This window comes from Microchirus variegatus (genome assembly GCF_963457635.1).
Source record: "Microchirus variegatus genome assembly, chromosome: 7".
Taxonomy (NCBI): domain Eukaryota; kingdom Metazoa; phylum Chordata; class Actinopteri; order Pleuronectiformes; family Soleidae; genus Microchirus; species Microchirus variegatus.
In genome coordinates, this window is record NC_139808.1 from 24,218,878 (window position 1) to 24,241,029 (window position 22,152).

Here is a 22,152-nt window from a genome sequence, read left to right on the forward strand (position 1 = left end):
TTATTCATCACGCTGTCACCGAAAGTGAAACTTCACACTCAGGTAAAAGTTAAAAATAAAATGTAGCTTTTTTTTTTTCAGTCCTGCTCAAACTCTTATGAATGCCAGCTAGATGCCACACGTCTAAGGATTTAAGATTACTCTGAGATGGAAAACTGTTCTCTTTTCGAATTTAAAATATCAGAAAACTGTATGTTCATCTTCCAGAGAAATTCACTGTCACATATCCACATATATTAGTGCTGTCAAACGTTAATGCGTCAACGGCGTCCATGTTATAACGCATGACACGTTTCCATGACGACTGACCAGAAAAAGACGCGCGTGACATCATGTTTACGTGACTCCCGATTGTTAAAATGAGTCTCTAAAGTAGCGCTAAAATTTAAAAACAGAGGCACACATACACAGTACACAGGTACGCTGGTTATTTGTAGCGCTACTCTTTTGGTTTACTAAACAGACCGCTCCAGTTCGACTGTAGGCGCGCTAAACGGCGCTAAAAGGAGCTAATGCAGCTAACAGAGCTAACTGGTAAACCGGTTTCGGGACACGTAAACATGACGTCATTTGTGTCTTTTTCCGGTCAGGAAACACGCAAGTTAACGCGCGTTAACCTTTTGAACAGCACTAATATATGTATATATATATATATATATATATATATATATATACATATTTATATGTACACTGAATATAAAAATTCACTATCAATGCATAGATAACCAAATTTCTTTCATCCGTGCCCATGTAATATCAATATTAACTAGAGGAACGGCTTGAATTGTGACATGCGTTTATGTGCGTTAGCGTTGATGGCGTAGCATATGTAACTGCATCATTAGAATCAGTGAACCCAAATACAGCAGCAGGGGTTTGTGATGCCGCTAGCTGCTCGCGATCACTATTATAAAATACTATCATATCATATCATAAATACACCAGACTCCTCTGTTAAATATTGAGATTTTAAAGAAGGAAAAATCTGGCAACTCTTAAATGATATGAAGACTGTAATGCGTAACCTTTAAATATAAACAAATGTCTATTAGGTTCAGAAGTGCGCAGAAGTCCTACTCCAGTCAGACTATGGATCGCGTTATCCAGTTATGTTAGTCTGACTAAGACTAGCTCGTCGGACTAACTTGTTTACGCAACATTTTTGTCTCAACGTGCATGTGTCTATGTTGTGTGTGTGTGTGTAAGCATAATTATCAGAAGGATTTTAAAACAAGCAGGAAGTGCATTTCCCAGATTCTCATTTTAAAATCACAAATTCATGAAAAACACTCTGGTTGGAGCAGTAACAGACTCTGAACTGTGAAGGCATGCGCACGGTCTTATTCATCCAAAGTGATTTTTAATTTATGATCTCCTTATTGATCTTGGAAACGGGACTCGACTTTGTGCTCTTTGATGTAGTAGAGTACTCTGAGCGCTGCGCCGCGCTGCATACTCTGCGCTGATGCTGAACTACTAACGGCAGACTCAAAACCTCATTACCTCCCTCCTCACCCGGAGGCCTGACATGACACACTTGTGCAGGGAGACACTGAGCCTCTTCTGAGGGAGCACCAGCCACTTCATTGTGCTTAGGTTTGAGTGGAGCATCTTAACGTAGCATCATTAGACTGAGGATGAATAAGTGCTCGACAGAGTGTGCGATTATTTATCGGTTCTGCGTCGTCCCGGTGATAAATGGTTACTGTTACACTGCTGTGGCTCTAATGTTTCCCCTCCACACGACAACAAGAAGAAGGTTGGCTTCCATTGGCTCCGTGTTTAACCTGCACATTAGGAAGTAATTCCTTTGTGTGTGAGCTGATGTAAAAACACAAAATCAATACACCTGCCGTCCACACCATCCCTGTTGTTTTATGGCACTTTTCCACTAGCGCCATAATAGACTCTGCGCGGTTATTTGGCTACCTGGTGCTTTTTTAGTACCTGCTCAGGAGAGAGGTTCCAAGCATGTTATTCAGTTCAGTGACGCGTGCGCGCCCACGTTAAAGAGGTACTATATTGCAATGGAAACCAAACCAATCCGAGGCGAGGCAGGACTATGTCGTGGAAAATAAAATGTAGAAGTTTAAAACTAGTGCTGGGCACGTTAGCGGCGGTTAACGGCGTCAACGTTAACGCACGCCGCATTTCCATGATGACTGACTGTAAAAAGACGCACGTGACTCCATGTTTACGCGAGTCCAGGCACCGTTTACCAGTTAGCTCCGTTAGCTCCTTTAGCACCCTTAGCACGCCTGCGGTCAAACTCGAGCGCTACTACAAATAACCAACATTCCTGTGTACTGCATATGTGTGTCTCTGTTTTTAACGTTTAGCGTTACTTTAGAGACTCATTTTAACTATCGGGATCACGTAAATATGACGTCACACTCGTCTTTTTCCGGGTCAGTCACCATGGAAACACGTCATGAGCGCGTTAACGTTGACGCCGGTAAACCGCCGTTAACGTACCCAGCACTATTTAAAACACATTATCTGAAAGGTTAGAATTGTCAGTTTTAATACATTTTAGTGGCAAACGTCAGTAATCAGGATAATTTCCATGTCCACTTAAAATGCACACACGCTGTTACTTTGTCTTGTTTCATGAGCCTGCTAACCTCTGGTGACCGCAGTTTATGCTAATTCATTAGCATAAAGAGTGTTATTATACCCTGACGACATGATTTTGGATCCGATGTGTCGCGTTTGTAAAGTTTTGACTCTGTTGTGTCTTTCTGACTCTGTAAATATGGAAAAATCACACGGATATATCAAGGGGAAATAACAGATAAAGTGTCATTTTAGCGGCTGCAGCAGCTAGTGTGGAGTCTCTGGAGCGAGAGTGTTACTGGGGTTACTGTTGTGCTGCTGTGGTGATGTCTCTGTCCGCACTAATTTGGTCACAGTCTTTCTTGATCTTTATCCACCATGACTTTGTTGACATTTTCTGGGATTCAAACGGACGGACTGGATGGAAACTGCTGTCTAATTAGGCCGCTCTCACCGCTGTGTGTAGCTCACTGATCCTAATAGCTCAAATCTTTATGTCTTTATGTTTGACCTGTGATAGCTTAGCAGGCCATGTGCGATGCTAACGGCTGTTTGTCTTCATGCGACGCTGTGTCAGTGAAACTATAAGCATTATAAATATTTTAAAGGTAGGTAGACACCAGTACAGCTCCTGTCCACGGCCTCATGGCTGATCATTCATGCTCTGAGTTGGTGAACGGAGGCTTCAACTTTCAGTGAAACATGACCTTTGTGCTTTTTTCTGAAAATAACAATAATCTAGCTAGTTAGCATTAGCAGTAGATCAGAGTTGCCTTGCTCTGCTCTGTCGATCTGCCTGGTTTTATAGATATTGTATGTAGGAAAATAATGGAATAATGATTTTCTTTAACATGTTGAATTATTTGAGTTAATAAGAGTGCGTCAAAACATCATTCAAGACAACAGAAAACCAGTTTTGTTGTATGTATTTGGTGGTGCACCTTTAGTTTGTCTTTATAATGCACAACTTCTTATATGGACATCCTGAGGGTGTGTGTTTATAGGTCACATAGTCGGGCTTTAAAATATGCACTTTTTTTACGTCTTCTTATGTGTTTTTTAATCAAAGTTATGATTCAGTTTATATGAGATTTTTAGTACTGATATAAAGTACAAATATTTGTGCAGAAGTCACAAAATTAGACATGTTTTTCTTTCCTTTTTGTTCATAAAAACGAGCCAAATGAACTTTGAACTGTGACGTGTTTCCCAAATTTCACAATTTCAATACTGTTTTAAACATTTTGAGTACTTTTTGCTCATGTGTGTTTATATAGTTGGTGAAAAATTATGCTTTCATCAGATTGCTTAGGTTGTGCTGAAGTATAGGATATAAGACTCTCTATAGTGCACATCTGTATAGCCTCAGTATATACGTATATGTTAAACATATTATTCTAAGGGTTAATATCTTTAATACTACTTTTCCATTCCTAATCATCATGAAGTTGTGTTGTTTTTATCACTTTCTGTGACTCTGTGGTGACTTCACTTCCTCTCCGTCAGTGTGCACTCTCTGCTCTGCTTGCATTGATGAATGGATGCACCACAACCACCCACATGCACATACAGTATACATATATACATATACATATACATACCAACACACACACAATGCTGTACACTGTCTTGGCAGTGCTGCATCCACAGTGTGTGTTTAATCTTTTCCCTGGCGCCACTTCCTCGCTGAAAGCATTCCTGGCACCCAGAAGCCCAGAGGGGGTCGGGGCTCCGGGGTTGAAAGCAGCATCACACTTCAGAGCTGGCACCTTGTCTTCTTTACCAACTAAGCATCCCTCTTTATCTTCTTTTTGGCCCAAAACGCTCCACTTCTCCTCGGCTCCTGAGCGGAGTATTGCTCCACGGAGAATGACCTCTTTGAGGGATGGTCTGGTCCCTTTCAGGAGAGATTCTCCTCGCGCTCACTTTCCCAGGGCTGCGTCCACGTACCGGGGCTCTGCCCAATACTGGGCTCCCAAGCAACGGTGACAATCGGTGGAAGATATTATTAAAGAAAAGTCTGTCTTACGATACGTGGGCTCAGTGTTCAGCAGGCAGAGTCTGTTCTCTGGTCACTGTTTACTGTTTCTGGCCGTGAGAAAAAATCCTTGAAAATGCTACATAGTCTGTATTTACAAATAACCCAACTGATGTGCTGTACATAGTTTATAGAGTTTATAGCTATTTCTAGTTTGCAACTTTTGTCCCTAGTTGAGCTTTTACATGAACATTATAATAACATCTATCTATCTATCTATCTATCTATCTATCTATCTATCTATCTATCTATCTATCTATCTATCTATCTATCTATCTATCTATCTATCTATCTATCTATCTATCTATCTAGTTAGTGTGCTAGTTAGCTTGTGTGCTACAACACTAGAATCTATCTATATATCTAGCTAGTTAGCTTGTATGCTACAACACTAGAATCTATCTATCTAGTTAGCGTGCTAGTAAGCGTGTGCGCTACAACACTATCTATCTACAACTCTATCTATCTAGTTAGATTGTGTGCTACAGCGCTAGAACATATCTATCTAGTTAGTGTGCTACTTAGCATGCTAGTTGGCTTGTGAGCTACAATGCTAGAATATATCTATCTATCTATCTATCTATCTATCTATCTATCTATCTAGCAATCTATCTTGTTAGCTTACATGGCTACAATGCTAGAATCTATCTATCTAGTTAGCGTGCTACTTAGCATGCTAGTTAGCTTGTGAGCTACATTGCTCGAACCAATCTATCTATCTATCTAGTTAGCTTGCGTGCTACAACGCTAGAACATATCTATCTAGTTAGCGTGCTACTTAGCATGCTAGTTGGCTTGTGAGCTACAATGCTAGAATCAATCTATCTATCTATCTATCTATCTATCTATCTATCTATCTATCTATCTATCTATCTAGCAATCTATCAATCTATCTTGTTAGCATACATGGCTACAATGCTAGAATCTATCTATCTAGTTAGCGTGCTACTTAGCATGCTAGTTAGCTTGTGAGCTACATTGCTAGAACCAATCTATCTATCTATCTATCTATCTAGTTAGCTTGCGTGCTACAACGCTAGAACATATCTATCTAGTTAGCGTGCTACTTAGCATGCTAGTTGGCTTGTGAGCTACAATGCTAGAATCAATCTATCTATCTATCTATCTATCTATCTATCTATCTATCTATCTATCTATCTATCTTGTTAGCTTACTTGGCTACGACGCTAGAATCTATCTATCTATCTATCTATCTATCTATCTATCTATCTATCTATCTATCTATCTATCTATCTACATGATCAAACACGTTAAAACTACACAAAAACAGAACTACGTGCTAAAATGACATAACATTAAAATGTAAATGCATATATATAACAAGCTACAAGCTTAACTACATTACACACAATAGCAAATGATAAATATTAAACAATCAACGCAATAAAGTATGATAAAACTTACTGAAAAACTTGATAATTCACTGAAACACAAGTTACAAGTCAAATAAACTTGATATACCTAAAACAATCAATGGATACAGCTCTGTTTTTTTTAACTATTATTTATATTTGATGTGTATATTTCAGACTGAAGTAGTTTAATTTAAAGTGGAAAAAATATTCAAACATTTTTTACAGCAGTTTTTCTTTGGGAAGATGACATTTTTTGCCACGAGGAACAAATTAGTGAGTTTTTTTTTTTCTTAAAGGAATTCTTCAGGGTTAAAATTCCACATAGACGTTAAGATCTTATTCTAAAATAATTATGCATTAGCAAGTTAGTAAAAGAAGTTTCTTTTTTATATATTAACAATTTATTTATTTATTTATGAAATGATGAACAGTTGTCGTCGTGAATTTGTCTGACGGAGACAATGGTTTGTGTTCTCCTGTTCACATATGGGTGCTTTCCTTGTGTACACAGGTGTGTGTGCATGTGTGTGTGTGTGTGTGTGTGTGTGTTTACAGTAAAGTGTGAATTAGAGCAGCGACCCCGCTTGTGTCTCTCCTTTGATTCCTTTCCCCCCCACTTCCTCCGCTAAGGCCACATTATTACTGCGCTGGAAACACTTGACTGAAAGCAGAAGGGATTAAAGCCGTGTCAAACATGCTTCTCTGTCTCACTTCCTCTATGACCCCCCCCCCCCACCACCACCACCACCACCTCCTCACTCTCCTGTCCTCCTCCTCCTCCTCCCCCCATTTTCTCTTTGGCTCTCAGTGTTTAAACTCACTCTGTGCCAAACAAGGATCTGGTAACGTTGCTGCTGCTGTTTGTTTGTGTGGGTTCCTGCACACACAGGCTCTGCTCTCTGGCCGCCGTCCAAACGCCGCGACACAAAGCGGCCCATTGATTTACACTTGAGGGAGAAAGTGAGACTTGTTTTCATCACATATTTGAGTTGATTAAGCTTGTTTTTCAGAAAACCTGCGAGGCGGCAGCGAGACGTAGTAAATAATAGTGGTTTCTCTCTGTGATCGCGGTGAGATGATAACAACGTAGTGACAGGAGAACTGAAAGATAACATGAATTCAGTGAATTCATATTCAACATACAGTATATACAGAGGCTATAAGGATGTGCAATATGGAGTGTGTTATATCCTTTTTTACAGCACAACCTACACAATCTGATGAAAAAAGTGCTAAAAAAATTTAAAATCGGATTGAATTTGTGAAATTTGTGAAATACGTCACAGTTCAAAGTTCACTTCGCTCGTTTTTATGAACAAAAAGAAAAGAAAAACATGTCTAATTTTGTGACTTTGGTGCAATTATTGCTACTTTATGTCACAACTAAAAATGTGATATCAAATGAATCATAACTTTCACTCAACAACACATGAGAAGACTAAAGATCTATCTATCTATCTATCTATCTATCTATCTATCTATCTATCTATCTATCTATCTATCTATCTATCTATCTATCTATCTATCTATCTATCTATCTATCTAGTTAGCTTGCGGGCTACAACGCTGAAATCAACTGAATTTCCCCCTTTTATTTGTGTTCTTTGCGATCATTGTTGTTGTTTTTATGTAATTTGAAAGCTTGAAAGTCCATCCATCTATGGATAGATGTTCTTTAGCTGACGTGCGATAGGCGAGGTCACACCCCGGACGATTTGCCCGTCCATAGCTAGCTTGAAAGTCCATTCCACTCGCTCTACCTCCTACTTCAAATGCTATTCAGTGCCTCACATGAGAACTCAGCCGTCATCACTCACTGTTTTTCCTTCTGCTCTCTTCTTCCAGACGGCGTCCACTCTGTCTCGGCCCAGTGTCTTCTCCAAGTCACCATCATCACAGACGAGATGTTGTCCAACAGCATCACGCTGAGGTTGGCCAACACCTCGCAGGAGCACTTCCTCTCTCTGCTGCTGTCGCAGTTCCTCGACGGCGTGGCCCGCGTCCTCTCCGCGGCCCCTGAGGACGTGGTCATCTTTAACGTCCAGGACGACACGGACGTCAGCGCTCGCATCCTCAACGTCAGCCTCTCTGTGGCCGTGCCGCTGTCTGTGGACGGACACCAGCGACCCGCAGGCCACGGCCACGGAGGCGACCGGCCGACCGGGAGAGCGGCCGAGAGTGGAGGCGGTGAGTTCTTCGGCTCCGAGGAGCTCCAGGAGAGGTTGTACCTGAACCGCAGCCTCCTCGCGCAGATCTCCTCGCAGGAGGTTCTCCCCTTCGACGACAACATCTGCCTCCGCGAGCCGTGCGAGAACTACATGAAGTGCGTGTCTGTGCTGAAGTTCGACAGCCTGGCGCCGTTCGTCGCGTCCGACACCATCCTGTTCAGACCCATACACCCCATCGCCGGGCTCCGCTGCCGCTGCCCCACCGGCTTCACAGGAGATTACTGTGAGACAGAGATCGACCTCTGCTACTCTAAGCCCTGCGGAGCCCACGGAGTGTGTCGGAGCAGAGAGGGAGGCTACACCTGCGAGTGCTCTGAGGACTTTACAGGTGAGGAACTGCATTTTATTAAGCTATTAACTTAACCCTGAGTGCTTACACAAATCCTTATATGGACATCCTGTGAGTGTGTGTTTATAGGTCACATATTCAGGCTTTAAAAAATAAGTTTTTTGTGTTCTTATGTGTTGTTGAGTCAAAGTTTTGATTCATTTTATATCACACACACACATATTATATATAACACAAATTAGACTGTTTTCATATAAACTAGCCAGGCGAACGTTGAAATGTGACGTATTTCACAAATATCACAAATTCATTCCAATTTTTTTTTTTTTGTTTGTTTGTTTATATAGTTGGTGAAAATTGAAAAGAATAAATCTTCTTCATCAGGTTGCCTATAGGTTAGGATAAGGATATAAGACACGTATAGCCTCTCTATGTACGTTTTAATATAGTAATTGGAAAATACAGCCTAAATGCTCAGTGTTGTATTTTTTATGGTCTCACTTAATTACTTAAGAAAAAAAAAAATCAATTGACTTAGTTACTGTTGCTATGCACTTCAAAGATGGAGTTTACAGTCAGCACGTTTACATGCACAGTTAATTGCGCTAGCAGAGAATCAATTTATTGACGTAAATGTCGCCACCTCCACTATGTCCGGTGGCGACATGTCCCCGCTTCACATCATTTTAACGTTAATATAAAGTAGGGCTGAACAATTAATCGACATTTTATCGTAACTCGCAATTCGCCCTATAATGCAATTTTCAAATTGCAAAAATGTCTATACACAAGTACAGATACAGATGTATTTTTTTATGAAAATGAGAATAAAGATATAAAAATTCCCTCCGTTATCACAAATCATATCGCTTTCGCAACTCCTGTCTAAATAACCGCAATTAGATATTAATTCAAAAGCGTTCAGCCCTAGAATTAAGTGTTTTCCTGTTTAGCTTTAACTTTAGCTAGTGACTAGCTAGTAGCATGTTGAGTGTGTTCTTCTGGTTGTGTTCTTCTTATGGTCCAGGGTGGGAACACAATAATTTATAATTTACCTCTCTGTGTTTGTTGTCATTTTGGCGCTAAACACCGCACGCTGTGTACCAAGCTTGCAGCTTATTGCGTAATCCGCGCACGTTAGCGTCCTCTCGTTGTATTTTGAAATGTGTGTGTGTGTGTGTGGTCACAATCAAGAGTGTAGATTCTCCTCCTGAGCCTGTAGGGACCTGACACTTCCCTCTGGGTTGGGCCGAGTTTGAACAAAAATATTTGTCAGATTCAGTCAAACACAGGCCAGCCTGAGCGCATGTATAGCACTATATGTAGCAACAACACGAGCGGTAACCGTGGTACGTGCTGCTTGTCAGGGGCAAGGGTAACACATTATTCAGCGTATACTAACAACAGCGACAAAATGTGACCTGAGCAGTTATCTGTCATCAGAAAAAGAAATCTGAAATGTCTTTTTATGTTTTTATATTTTATATTGTTCTCTCCATAAGTTCTTGCATTTATAGTCAAATCACAAACTTGGATTAAACCATCTGATGAAAAAAGTACTAAAAATTTTTAAAATCGGGTTGAATTTGTGAAATTTGTGAAATACGTCACAGTTCAAATGTCACTTGGCTTGTTTTTATCTATCTATCTATCTATCTATCTATCTATCTATCTATCTATCTATCTATCTATCTATCTATCTATCTATCTATCTATCTATCTATCTAGTTAGCTTGCATGCTACAACGCTAGAATCTATCTACTTAGTAGCTTGCGGGCTACAATGCTGAAATCAGACCACAGTAGGTCTCAAACTAGCCTGGGCGCTCTATATCGCTACTACCCAGAAAGTAATAGAAGACTGTACACAGAAGAACAACAACAACAACAACAACAACTGAACTTCCCTCTTTTATTTTTCTTCTTTGTGATCCAATTGTTGTTGTTTTTTATGTCATTTGAAAGCTTGAAAGTCCATCCACTGCTTTAGAAGATGGATGGATGTTCTTTAGCTGACTTCTCTATGTTTTTATATCACTACTCTCTCCATAAGTTTTTGCATTTATAGTCAAATCACAAAGCTGGATTAAACCATCTTTCAGGAGGTGGAGAACTTCCACGGCCAAACACAAGTTCAAAGCTTTTCAAACATACAACAGAATACTTCATCAATCATTCTCTTACACATCGCCCTCTAGGTTTTTAGGTTTTTCTATCCTCCCATGAATGCACAAGTATAGTTAGAGCAGTAGAAAACACAGTTTGCAGCAGCTCCAGTCTGTGGTTTTAACCATGTGCGGTCTTTATGTACACAATGTGCCGTGTTTTCAGGCAAATATTGTGACAGATTAAGGTTTGAAATGAGCGCAAACATGTCGGTACATCTGCCTCCGCTGTATCCGCCGTCGCCGGGTAATTAACACTGATTACTAGTTACGGTTCCTGAGACATGAGTGCACACTTCCTGCTTCCACGATGGGAATTTGAGTCCGTACGCGTTCCCTCTGTGTCTGCACACGGTGACGCCGCAGCAGAAGGTCAAAGGTCGCGATCTGTGCCGAGCCGTCCACATGTCACCGTCACTGCTCGTGTTAATGCCATCTTCTGCTTCACAAAGATCCCGCGGGAGCTTTAATGTCTGCATGTCGCGGTCACCGGCCTCTTTTATAGATGCACACTGTCCTGTACACAGCTCAGCCCACCTCTTTAGACAAAGGCTGAGTGACGACTTATTGATCCATTGATTATTGCTTGTGGACGCTCACTTTACTTACTTGTAAAATGACAGAAAGTCTGTTCATGCTTTCTTTATTTTTGCTGCATTTTTGATCAGAATCTCCACCTACACTCACAGTCTCATCCCAGGCTGTAGGAGTGGAACATGTTTCTAAGCGAACATCCAAAAAAACAAAAATGATGATATGACATAGTGTGTTTTCCTCACTGTGGATAATTTTAGAGGCTCTGGGATTTCAGAGTGAGTTTTACACTGTGCAGAAAACAAGAAACATCAGTTTTCAGAAGTGGTAGAAGTGTTGCTGAGAAGAGCTGAAGAAGGATTTATTATTAATTATAGATGACTACAACACAGATAGAAGGTGACTCCTGGCTGTAAAATACCCCTGTGGTACAAACACCGAATAATAAACACCTAAATAAACACATATAGATAGATAGATAGATAGATAGATAGATAGATAGATAGATAGATAGATAGATAGATAGATAGATAGATAGATAGATAGATAGATAGATAGATAGATTCTAGTGTTGTAGCAATCAAGCTAACTAGCACGCTAACTAGATAGATAGATAGATAGATAGATAGATAGATAGATAGATAGATAGATAGATAGATAGATAGATAGATAGATAGATAGATAGATAGATAGATAGATAGATAGATAGATTCTAGTGTTGTAGCATGCAAGCTAACTAGCATGCCAACTAGCTAGATATATAGATTCTGGTGTTGTAGCACACAAGCTAACTAGCACGCTAACTAGATAGATAGATTCTAGTGTTGTAGCATGCTAACTAGCTAGATACATAGATAGATTCTATTGTTGTAGCACACAAGCTAACTAGCATGCTAACTAGATAGATAGATAGATAGATAGATAGATAGATAGATAGATAGATAGATAGATAGATAGATAGATAGATAGATAGATAGATAGATAGATAGATTCTAGTGTTGTTGCACACAAGCTAACTAGCACGCTAACTAGATAGATAGATTCTAGTGTTGTAGCATGCTATCTAACTAGATACATAGATAGATTCTAGTCTTGTAGCACACAAGCTAACTAGCACGATAGATAGATAGATAGATAGATAGATAGATAGATAGATAGATAGATAGATAGATAGATAGATAGATAGATAGATAGATAGATAGATAGATTCTAGTGTTGTTGCACACAAGCTAACTACCACGCTAACTAGATAGATAGATAGTTAGCTCACAATTGCTAACTAGCACACAAGATAGATACGAGAATATGTCTAGCTTCAAACAGCATTTCCATCACTGTCCTGAATTAAACGGCTGTTCTTCATCCCTATATTTATTTACAATTTTTTTTTTGTATTTTAGCACATACTATATTGAGATGGAGAGGACAGAAACGTCTGTTTTTTAGGGATAGTGTAGAATCCGTTGGCTGCAGAATTTAAAATGGGTTGCACGACTTCTTCAGTCTCTGATCTCAAAAGGGATTTGTGTCCTCAAAGGGTTAAAGATTTTTTTCTGTTTTATGGTTTAGGGAAAAGAGATGAGAAGAAAGAGAGTTTAAAGAGGAACATGAATAAAATGCAAAAAAAAGAAAATCTAATTTATGCTGTATGAATATTAAGTCACTTACCCCCATCTAGTGCAGAGGTTAAGTGGGTCAAATTATTCTGTGACTGACAGTCTCACTTTGTCTTTGAAGCACCACTGGATAGTTGATGTGTTATTTGATGTAACACACTATACTCTGTACTACACATATTTTATTTATCATTTATGACCAACTCATAGGTGACAGTTTACAACATTTTTTTATTCATTTACAAATATCTTACATTGCAAAAAAAGATTGTGTTTGTTGCCATGGAGACTAATAAATAATGATACAATGAATACACTAAATACAGGTAATGCACACTTCTTAATTCCTAATCATTTTAAAGGAAGTTAAAAATACAACACTAGAAAATATGTGTTTGTTCACACCAGTATCGACATTGATTAGACCTAGTATTTCCTCAAGGTTTACGGAATTGGGGGGGGGGGGGTGTTTTGTATAATAAATGTGATAATGGGATAAATAAAATGGAAGCCCTCAAGCCTCACGCATTCAGTGCGAGACACACACATTTCAATGAGTTCACGTGCTAACACGCGACATTTCTCACACCGATAAGTGATAAACGTCACCGTACATAAATTAGTCATCTATGAATCGAGGATGCCAAGGCAGTTTGCTCTGCGTAGTTCATTCATACAGATGTCTTGAATCAGCGACCTATTAGCCAATCAGAAAATAGTCTTTGTTGTTGCTGGGTAAATGCACTGTTTGCAGAATGGACGCGCTGTGCTCTATTTTGTTTAGTGGAATGTGTCCTTTATTAGATTAACATATTATCTTCAAACATTATAGCCAACAACCCCTGCTCATCAGCAACCCCCATATCACTCCACACTAACTTCCAGTGGGCAGCGCTAAAGTAAAAGTGGAGTAAAATAAAGGTTTCCAACTTTAAAGATGAGCTTAAGGCTAGCTTTACACGACAACGATCTGAACACAAACCGCAAAAGTGGCGTTGTGTTCTCACTTTTTATTTCGCGTTTAGACGAGCGTCTTTGCGTGGAAATCTGCACGCACGCGGTGACACAAAAGTGTGTGAAATTTGATGTAGTATGCATACCAGGTGGCTAGGTGGCACTGTGAAGCACTGTCATACAACAACACCAGGAGCGCGCGCATGCACTTTTGCACTTTTGCACTTTCAACCCTTTAGACGGGAACGCGACGGTGGAGCGTTTTTTAAGATTTCCACTCTGGAGGTGTGTTAATTTTTAGCCCCAAAAAACGGCGACTGATAAAATAATTTGTCGGTTTCACCCGGGAGCATTGTCGTGTAAAGCCAGCCTAAGTGACATTGCAGAATAGTTATGTTTTGTGCTCTCAGTAATGGCGTCCCCTTCCATCTTTCCTCGTCGAACATCAACTGTGTTTATGGAGCTGTTTGTAAAGCCTGATGTGTGTGTTGGCGTGTGAGTGTGTGGGCTCAATCCCTCAGAGTCCAGGTTGAGTGGCACTCACGTGTTCTTACACACAGCTGTGGGTGTCCATGCTGAAACTCTAGGTGCTTTTAACAGGAAGAGCAAACATGTGTGCGAGTGGGTAAAGTGGGCGTACGTTCACTCGGTTTCATTGAGAGCGGCGTCGACCACAGTGAGCTACTTAAAAACCCTCAACACAACAAAGTTACGTGAGCGCGAACGTGGGATCTGAAACTGATCGTTTCACGTGTTTCTGTCACAATTAAACGATTTGATGCTCAGTGTTTGATTCTGTGATCCCACTTCTCTGCTTTAGTGAGTGTTGAGTTCATCAGGCTTGATATTGTGGGGTCAAATCTCTCTCTGTGTGTTCTTGTATTTGTATCCTTGTGGGGACCAAAAACATAAACCATACGAGTGAGGACATTTTGGCTGGTCCTCACATTTTTAAGGGCTTTTTTGTTTTTTGGGGGGGTTCGAATTGGGTTAAGGGGTTATGTTAAAGTTAGGGTAAGGCTTGTATTTGTGGTTTTGTGAGGACCAAAAACATAAACCATACAAGTGAGCACATTTTGGAATAGTGAGGACATTTTGGCTGGTCCTCACATTTTTAAGGGCTTTTTTGTTTTTTGAGTCAGAATTGGGTTAAGGGTTAGGGTTAAAGTTAGGGTAAGGCTAGTATTTGTACCCTTGTGGGGACCAAAAACATAAACCATACGAGTGAGGTCATTTTGGGAAAGTGAGGACATTTTGGCTGGTGCTCAAATTTTAAAGGTCTTTTTTTTGGTTAGAATTGGGTTAAGGGTTAGGGTTAAAGTTAGGGTAAGGCTTTTATTTGTACCCTTGTGGGGACCAAAAACATAAACCATACAAGTGAGGACCTTTTGGGAAAGTGAGGACATTTTGGCTGGTCCTCACATTTTTAAAGGGCTTTTTGTGGTTTTTTTTGTTAGAATTGGGTTAAGGGTTAGGGTAGGGCTTGTATTAGTACCCTTGTGAGTACCAACAATTATATAAACTAAACAGAGTTAGGATAATTTGGCAAAGTGAGGACATATTTTGGCTGTTAGGTTAGGGTTTGGGTAAATGTCAGGGTTAGGGTTAGGCACTTTGTTGTGGTAATTAGTGTAAGGTTAAGGGGCTAGGGAATGCATTATCTTAGCGCAAATGTGTGTGTGTGTGTGTGTGTGTGTGTATTCTTTATTTATTTCCTATATATGCACAAACAATGAACATAGTCCTCATTGAATCCAAAAACCTGGTCTTAGTGAAGAAGAGAACCTTATTTGTGAGAAACTCATTAGGTTTGGGCTACGATTTGAACCGTGATTAAGTTAAGGTTAGGTGTCAGGGTGATGCTTTGTTTACGCTGAATTTAATGAGAGTTCTTACGAGGATAGCTGGGCAAACCTGTGTGTTTGTGTGTGTGTGTGTGTGTGTGTGTGTGTGTGTGTGTGTGTGTGTGTGTGTGTGTGTGTGTGTGTGTGTGTGTGTGTGTGGTGGGCAACTGTTGGACCGTAGGCGTCGGCAGATGGCATCAGGAAATAAAGACACAGTCATCGTCTTTGGAGTGAATGCTTCTCATCCTGTTGATGCTGAAGGAGAAGATGTTTTTCCTCCTCAAAGTTGTCACACGTTCCTCCTGAAACACAGCGTGAGAATGACTGGAACAAAGAGACTCAGTGTAGGACATGTACGTCTTCTCTGTGATGGGGGAAGAAGTCGTTCTGTGATTAAAAATTTGTTTGTTTTTCTGTTTATGTGCTTGGAACAAAAACTAGTGAGCGTTCACACTCACTATTATCAAATCAGACCACAGCAGTGATGGAAATGAACACCTGCCAAACACTGAGAGCATCGACAATTTGCCTCTGAGAGATGAATTAACCCTTAGAACACAGAGCATTTGGCTGCTTTTTTGCCTCTATTACTATGTTTAAACATACATTATATACAGAGGCTGTAAGAATGTGCAATATAGAGTGTCTTACATCCAATAAAGAACTCAAAATTTGTGAAATACGTCACAGTTCAGAGTTCACTTGGCTTGTTTTTATGAGCAAAAATAAATAAAAACACGCTCTAATTTTGTGACTTCTGCACAATTATTGCTACTTTATATCACGACTAAAAATGCGATACAAAATGAATCATAGCTTTGACTCAACAGCTCATAAGAAGATGAAAAAAGCCTGAATATGTGACCTATAAACACACACCCCCAGGATGTCCATATAAGGAGTTGTTGTGTATTATTCCCATGGTAATTTACCATGGGTTAATAAATAAATAAAATACAAACACCCTATAACCCAATGAAGCTAGAGATTCTGAATGTTGTGCCCAGCCCAGGCAATTTTTTAGTGAAAACTAATTCTGGAAAACTGATGTACTGTACAACAAGGTAATTCAAAGTGCTTTACATAAAACATTAAAAAGCATAGAAAAGAGACATTTATAAAATCAGATAAAGACATTAAGTAGAAGATTAAAAAATTAAAAAATTAAATAAAATAGATAAAAATAAAATAATAAGATAAAAAAAAAAGATCAAATCAAGAGTATCAAAGGAACAGAGGTCACAGTGCAGTATTGGAAATGACTGAAATGCAGCGGCAAACAGAAAAGTCTTCACTCTTGATTTAAAAGAGGTGAGAGTTTCAGCAGACCTACAGTTTTCTGGGAGTTTGTTCCAGATATGTGGTGCATAGAAACTGAACGCTGCCTCTCCAGAGTCAAAGTTCTGACTCTGGGGACACAGAGCAGACCTGTCCCTGATGATCTGAGAGTTCTGGATGGTTCGTAGCGAAGCAGAAGATCAGAGATGTATTTTAGCCAATAAATGTCTAAGTATGAGTTTGAGAGTGCATCCTGATTGAACACAGTCCAAATTCAATGGAGCTTCTAGTTCATAGCTGAGAGTCCAGTCATGGCTAAGAGGAGTGAATGTGGGGAGCTGAGCCTCCAAAGACACAAAGATCTCCGTTCCTATGGACACAGACTCACAACAAACCCCAGAAGTTATAAAACAAAAATTAACCCATCAGTGTTTTTTTTTAACTTCTTTGTGATCAGGACTCTAATGTGAACAACAGAGCTGCTAAATTTACGCATTTGTTTTTAAAATGATAGCGGAGTAATGAGAGTAATATGGATGCAGCAGAGTCTCTGCTCTGGTCTCCGGCTTCATCCAGAGGGATCCACCTGCCGGGTTTTCACTCAGGAGATGGAGAGCTGTTTCCTAGCAGCTCAGACTCACCTGTGTAGGTTCACGGTCCCTGAAGAAATCCTTTTCCTGTGTGCAGGAACAGTTTGTTCACATTGATGCTGCACAGTTATATCACTAAGTCTTTATAATTCCTTTTGTCAGATTCATTTTCTTTAATCGAAAACAACCGAACACTGAGACCCAGTGTGGTGGAGTTTTCTTTAAGAAATCACTGCTCACTTCCTGCTCTTATCTTTCAAAGTTTAGTTCATTTGGAGTTGTTGTTATGTCATTATTTTTGCTTTATTTTTTTTTATTATTTTTTTTTAACACAGTTATTTTAAGTTTGAATATAAAGAATACTTCAAGTTAATATTTAGTCCTTTATATCTGTTATGGGGATTATCCATTATCAGGTGAGATGAACAATGATGGCACCTCTGGAGTCAGTGATGAGTTAGTCTTAAAGGGCCCATATTGTGCAAAATCAACTTTTTAATCATTTTAGTACTTATATTTGGGACTCAGTGGGCCATACCAGTCCCCAAAATGTGAAAAAACAAGACTCAGTCATGTTTTAGTGGTTCCACTTAGTGTAAGTATAGGCTATAAAACACGCGATGTTTAAACCTCCCGCGGAATTACGACATAGCGACACATTTCACCGTGAATGTTGGCACCCCGCCAGGCAGAGTACTTCACAGCTCCACCGTAGCTCCTCCTTGTCCCTGTGAAATACGAGAGTGCAGGCGAGGGAGGAAGAGTGGCTGCACAGCGGAGCACAGTGTTTTACACAAACTTCCAGCCTCAGAGGACTTGTGTGTCCAGTGGATATATTTTATTTATGAATAAAATGTTCACAAGCTTCACAAGCCCTTTGTTGTTGATCGTGTATGTAAATTCCTATGCTAGAAAAACACCTTGAATGCACCAGTTACGTGCCTGCAGTTAACGAGTGACGTGTGTGGATCAATAATATGAAGAGAACGCGTTTGAAAGCACTGCAGAAATATGTAGATGTTGTCCTACATTTCTTCTCAACCAAAGGCTGCCTTTCTGTCGTGTTTCCACGTTCTCTCCTCATTATTGATCCACACACGTCACTTGCAGCTGCAGTAACACTGGTGCATTCGAGGTGTTTTTCTAGCATACGAATTTACATACACGCCGCGCCGTGCAGCGCATCAATCGTTTTTCTTCGATTATAATGTTTTTATGATCGCGAGAAGCCAAAATCGTGGTCACTCTATGCATTACGGTGAAACGCAGTAACAACGGGTAAACAGACATTACTATGGGGTATACGGAGCGAGGGTTGTGACGACGGTGCATGACAAGAGGTGATAAGTGCCGACAGTATGGCTGTGGATAGCAAGTTAGATCGACACTCCCCTGGAAGCAGTGGGTGTGTGTTTACCTGGGTCTCATTCACATGTAAATGACCAGGCACAAAACCGAGCATTCTGAAAAGGGCTGTTTTGGCAGAGTTATTGAACTGCTATTGTGCTTCATCCTTATGATATTTTGACTAAATGACACAGACATGTTCATTAGGGCATCAAGAACTAGTTTAACTTGGGGTAATACGGTATAATATGGGCTCTTTAACCAAAGCTCTAGATATAAGAACATGTGAGTAATTAAACTTTAAAGATATTCTCTCTCCCTCACAATATCCGGTTATGCAGATTAAATAAACATAATAATAGCATAGAGAGCATCGCTGCAGTAAAAATAAACTGAGGTGTCTGTGCAATTTGCTGCCATTAATGATTTAAGCTGCCAGCAGCAAACAGAGTGTGGACTGAGATGGACTTATGGAGGGATGTAAACAGAGAAAGGTGACGTGTTTGAATTATTGATCAGGTTTTGTGGTTGAATTCTCCACCTCGCTCTGAAAAAACCCTAATAAAGGTAATATAGGTCTAATATATAATTATATAAGCTTAATGTATCTACATTTTTAAGTGTTAAATATTCCCCCTAAATCAAACTGATCTATCTCAGACTAAAACCTCATCTCTGTGGGATGACATGATGTCGCCATGTTTGACCACATCGACGGCCCGAGAAGAAACCAGGAGTTTGTTGTTGCCTCGGGCGAATCGCTGAATTAATAACGAGGCAGAGAAAAGGTTTTATTGTCCAGTCGACCGGACGGCAGAAGCTGCTCGTCATCGCGAGGCATCAGGAGGAACATGACAGACTGACAGCTGAGAGGAGATGTTACGCTCTCTGTTTTGTTGCTTCTGTGACACAGACTCGGCTTCTTTTTACAACTGTATACATGTCAGTACTTCTCACTAATGGCTTTAGAGGTTTCAAAGATGTAGGTCAGAAGTTCAGCCCAGGTTTATGTTAAGTTAAGTTCAGCTTCTGTTAAGGTCAACCTCAAAAGCTGTGTTTCTGGAGAATTTAACTCCAGGTTTTTTATCCAGACCTTTGGGTCCAGACTTTCTCCAGGTGACACCAAGGATCAGAATCAATCAGAATCAGAATACTTTATTAATCACTACACTCTTAGAAATAAGGGTTCCAAAAGGGTCCTTCTATCTACAAGGGCTGAGGTTCTACCTGGAACCATTTGCTTCTGAAAAACCCTTTCCTGAAGAAAGGATTTTTCAAGGGTTCTTGGTAACACACTAAGTAGAACCATATAAGGTTCTTCAGCTTGTCCTCATAGGAGAACCCTTTCTGGCTCCAGGTAGAACCTTTTCATCAAGGTTCCACCGGGAACTCTTTTAAAACCTTTTATTCAGGAAAGGGGTTTTAAAGGGTTCTCAGGATCAAAATGGTTTATACTGGAACCATTAGTGTTACCAAGAACCCTTGAAAAAACCTTTCTTCGGGAAAGGGTTTTTGAGAAGCAAATGGTTCCAGGTAGAATCTCAGCCCTTGGAGAAGGAGCCTTTTGTAACCCTTATTTCTTAGTGTACTTATGCAGTATGTGATATTGCTTTTATTAGGTTTAAAAACCTAATAAACCTGAAAAAGACACTTTAATGTCTCAATTTGTCATTCTGTTTTGCAAAGCTTCCTTTGAAGCAGAAATCATTATGAATCGAAAATCGATTTTGAATCAAATCGTTGGCCCAGAAATCAGAATTGAATCGAATCGTGAGACAGTAAAAGATTCCCACCCCTACTAAACACTCTAGTAGAACCATACAGTATATGGTTCTTCGGCTTGTCCTTATAGGAGAACCCTTTTAAATCCCTTTATTCGGGAAAGGTGTTTTAAAGGGTTCTCTGGATCAAAATGGTTCTTACTGGAACCATTAGTGAACCCTTTCAGAAGCAAATGGTTCCAGGTAGAACCTCAGCCCTTGTAGAATAACCTTTTTGGAACCCTTATTTCTAAGAGTGAATAAGCTGTCAATTGTGTCTTTTATGTTGCGTAAAATTGACTGCTTATGATTGCTTCTTATCGTACATTTATGTCATTATCCACTAAAAGTAAAACATTCGAAGTGCAGCCATGTTTCCAGAGGGAAGAAGGAGGAGGAGAGGAAGAATTGAAAATCAGATTTCCTCTCAAACGCTGAGTCAGCAAATGTCACATTTTATTTCCATGTGTTTGTGTCTCTAAGATGAGATGAATAATAATAATAAATACAGTCTATAACAGAACATATTGGGCAGCTGCACAGATGGAAATAAAGAATAGGGCAACATGTCGTCCCTGAGGTGAAAACATGAGGTATCGCTGCTTGTCACCAACCATATTAATCCTCATTTCTCTCCCTTCTCATTTCCATTCATCTCCAGGCGAACACTGCGAGCTGTCGTCGCGCTCCGGCCGATGCGCCTCGGGCATCTGCAAGAACGGCGGCTCCTGCGTCGACCTGCTGGTCGGCGGCTTCAAGTGCGAGTGTCCGGCGGGCGCCGGCTACGAGACGCCATACTGCGAGATGACCACGCGCAACTTCCCGCCGCACTCCTTCCTGACCTTCAGGGGCCTCCGCCAACGCTTCCACTTCACCCTGTCGCTCACGTAAGCGCCGCCTGCGTCGTGCACCCACACACTCCCAGCTCACATTTATGTAACCGTAATGGTGTTTAATAGCAGTAATGGCGTCTGGAGCCTCTTTGCTATCATATCGCGCGCATATGTGCCAAAAATAGTGAAGCACCCTTTAAATATAATGAGTATTAGAGGCGTGTGTGTGTGTGTGTGTGTGTTCTTGTACTTGCAGCATACTGAGGACCAGGGATGGTTTTTAACCAACAAAGTGAGGACATTTTGGCCGGTCCTCACTTTGATTTTCAATGAAATCACTTCCTTAGGTTGAAAACATGCTATACACTGATTTTTGGTACAATTTGGTACAAATACCTGTTTTCCAGCCCTGGTGTTTCAAACACTTCTCGCTCTGGGGCTCCACCTGCAGACATTTTGTGGTACTGCACCCAGTAGATCTTTTATAGATGTCATTCATGAAGTAGATATTTGTAATTGTGTTGATTTATAAAGTGGAAATGCTGGTCCTCACTTTATCAGCACTTATACCTGGTCCTCAGGATGCAGCAAGTACAAGAATGTGTGTGTGTGTGTGTGTGTGTGTGTGTGTGTGTGTGTGTGTGTGTGTGTGTGTGTGTGTGTGTGTGTGTGTGTGTGTGTGTGTGTGCGGTAGTGAAGTGCTGCTGGGTTTGACAGCGAGCTGAAGCAGCAGAGTTTCAGAGC

General features: G+C 40.3%; 1 protein-coding gene across 1 annotated transcript in view; it reads left to right on the plus strand.

Annotated features, from left to right (window-relative positions):
* Positions 1–22,152, plus strand: part of celsr2 (cadherin, EGF LAG seven-pass G-type receptor 2) — a gene marked incomplete at both ends in the record, with an annotated part of 92,422 nt that overhangs the window by 29,637 nt on the left and 40,633 nt on the right. Inside the window, 2 exons of the mRNA XM_083891990.1 lie at positions 7,816–8,526; positions 21,237–21,462. Of these exons, the coding sequence (XP_083748116.1) occupies positions 7,816–8,526; positions 21,237–21,462 (937 nt within the window). The remainder of the gene's footprint in view (positions 1–7,815; positions 8,527–21,236; positions 21,463–22,152) is intronic.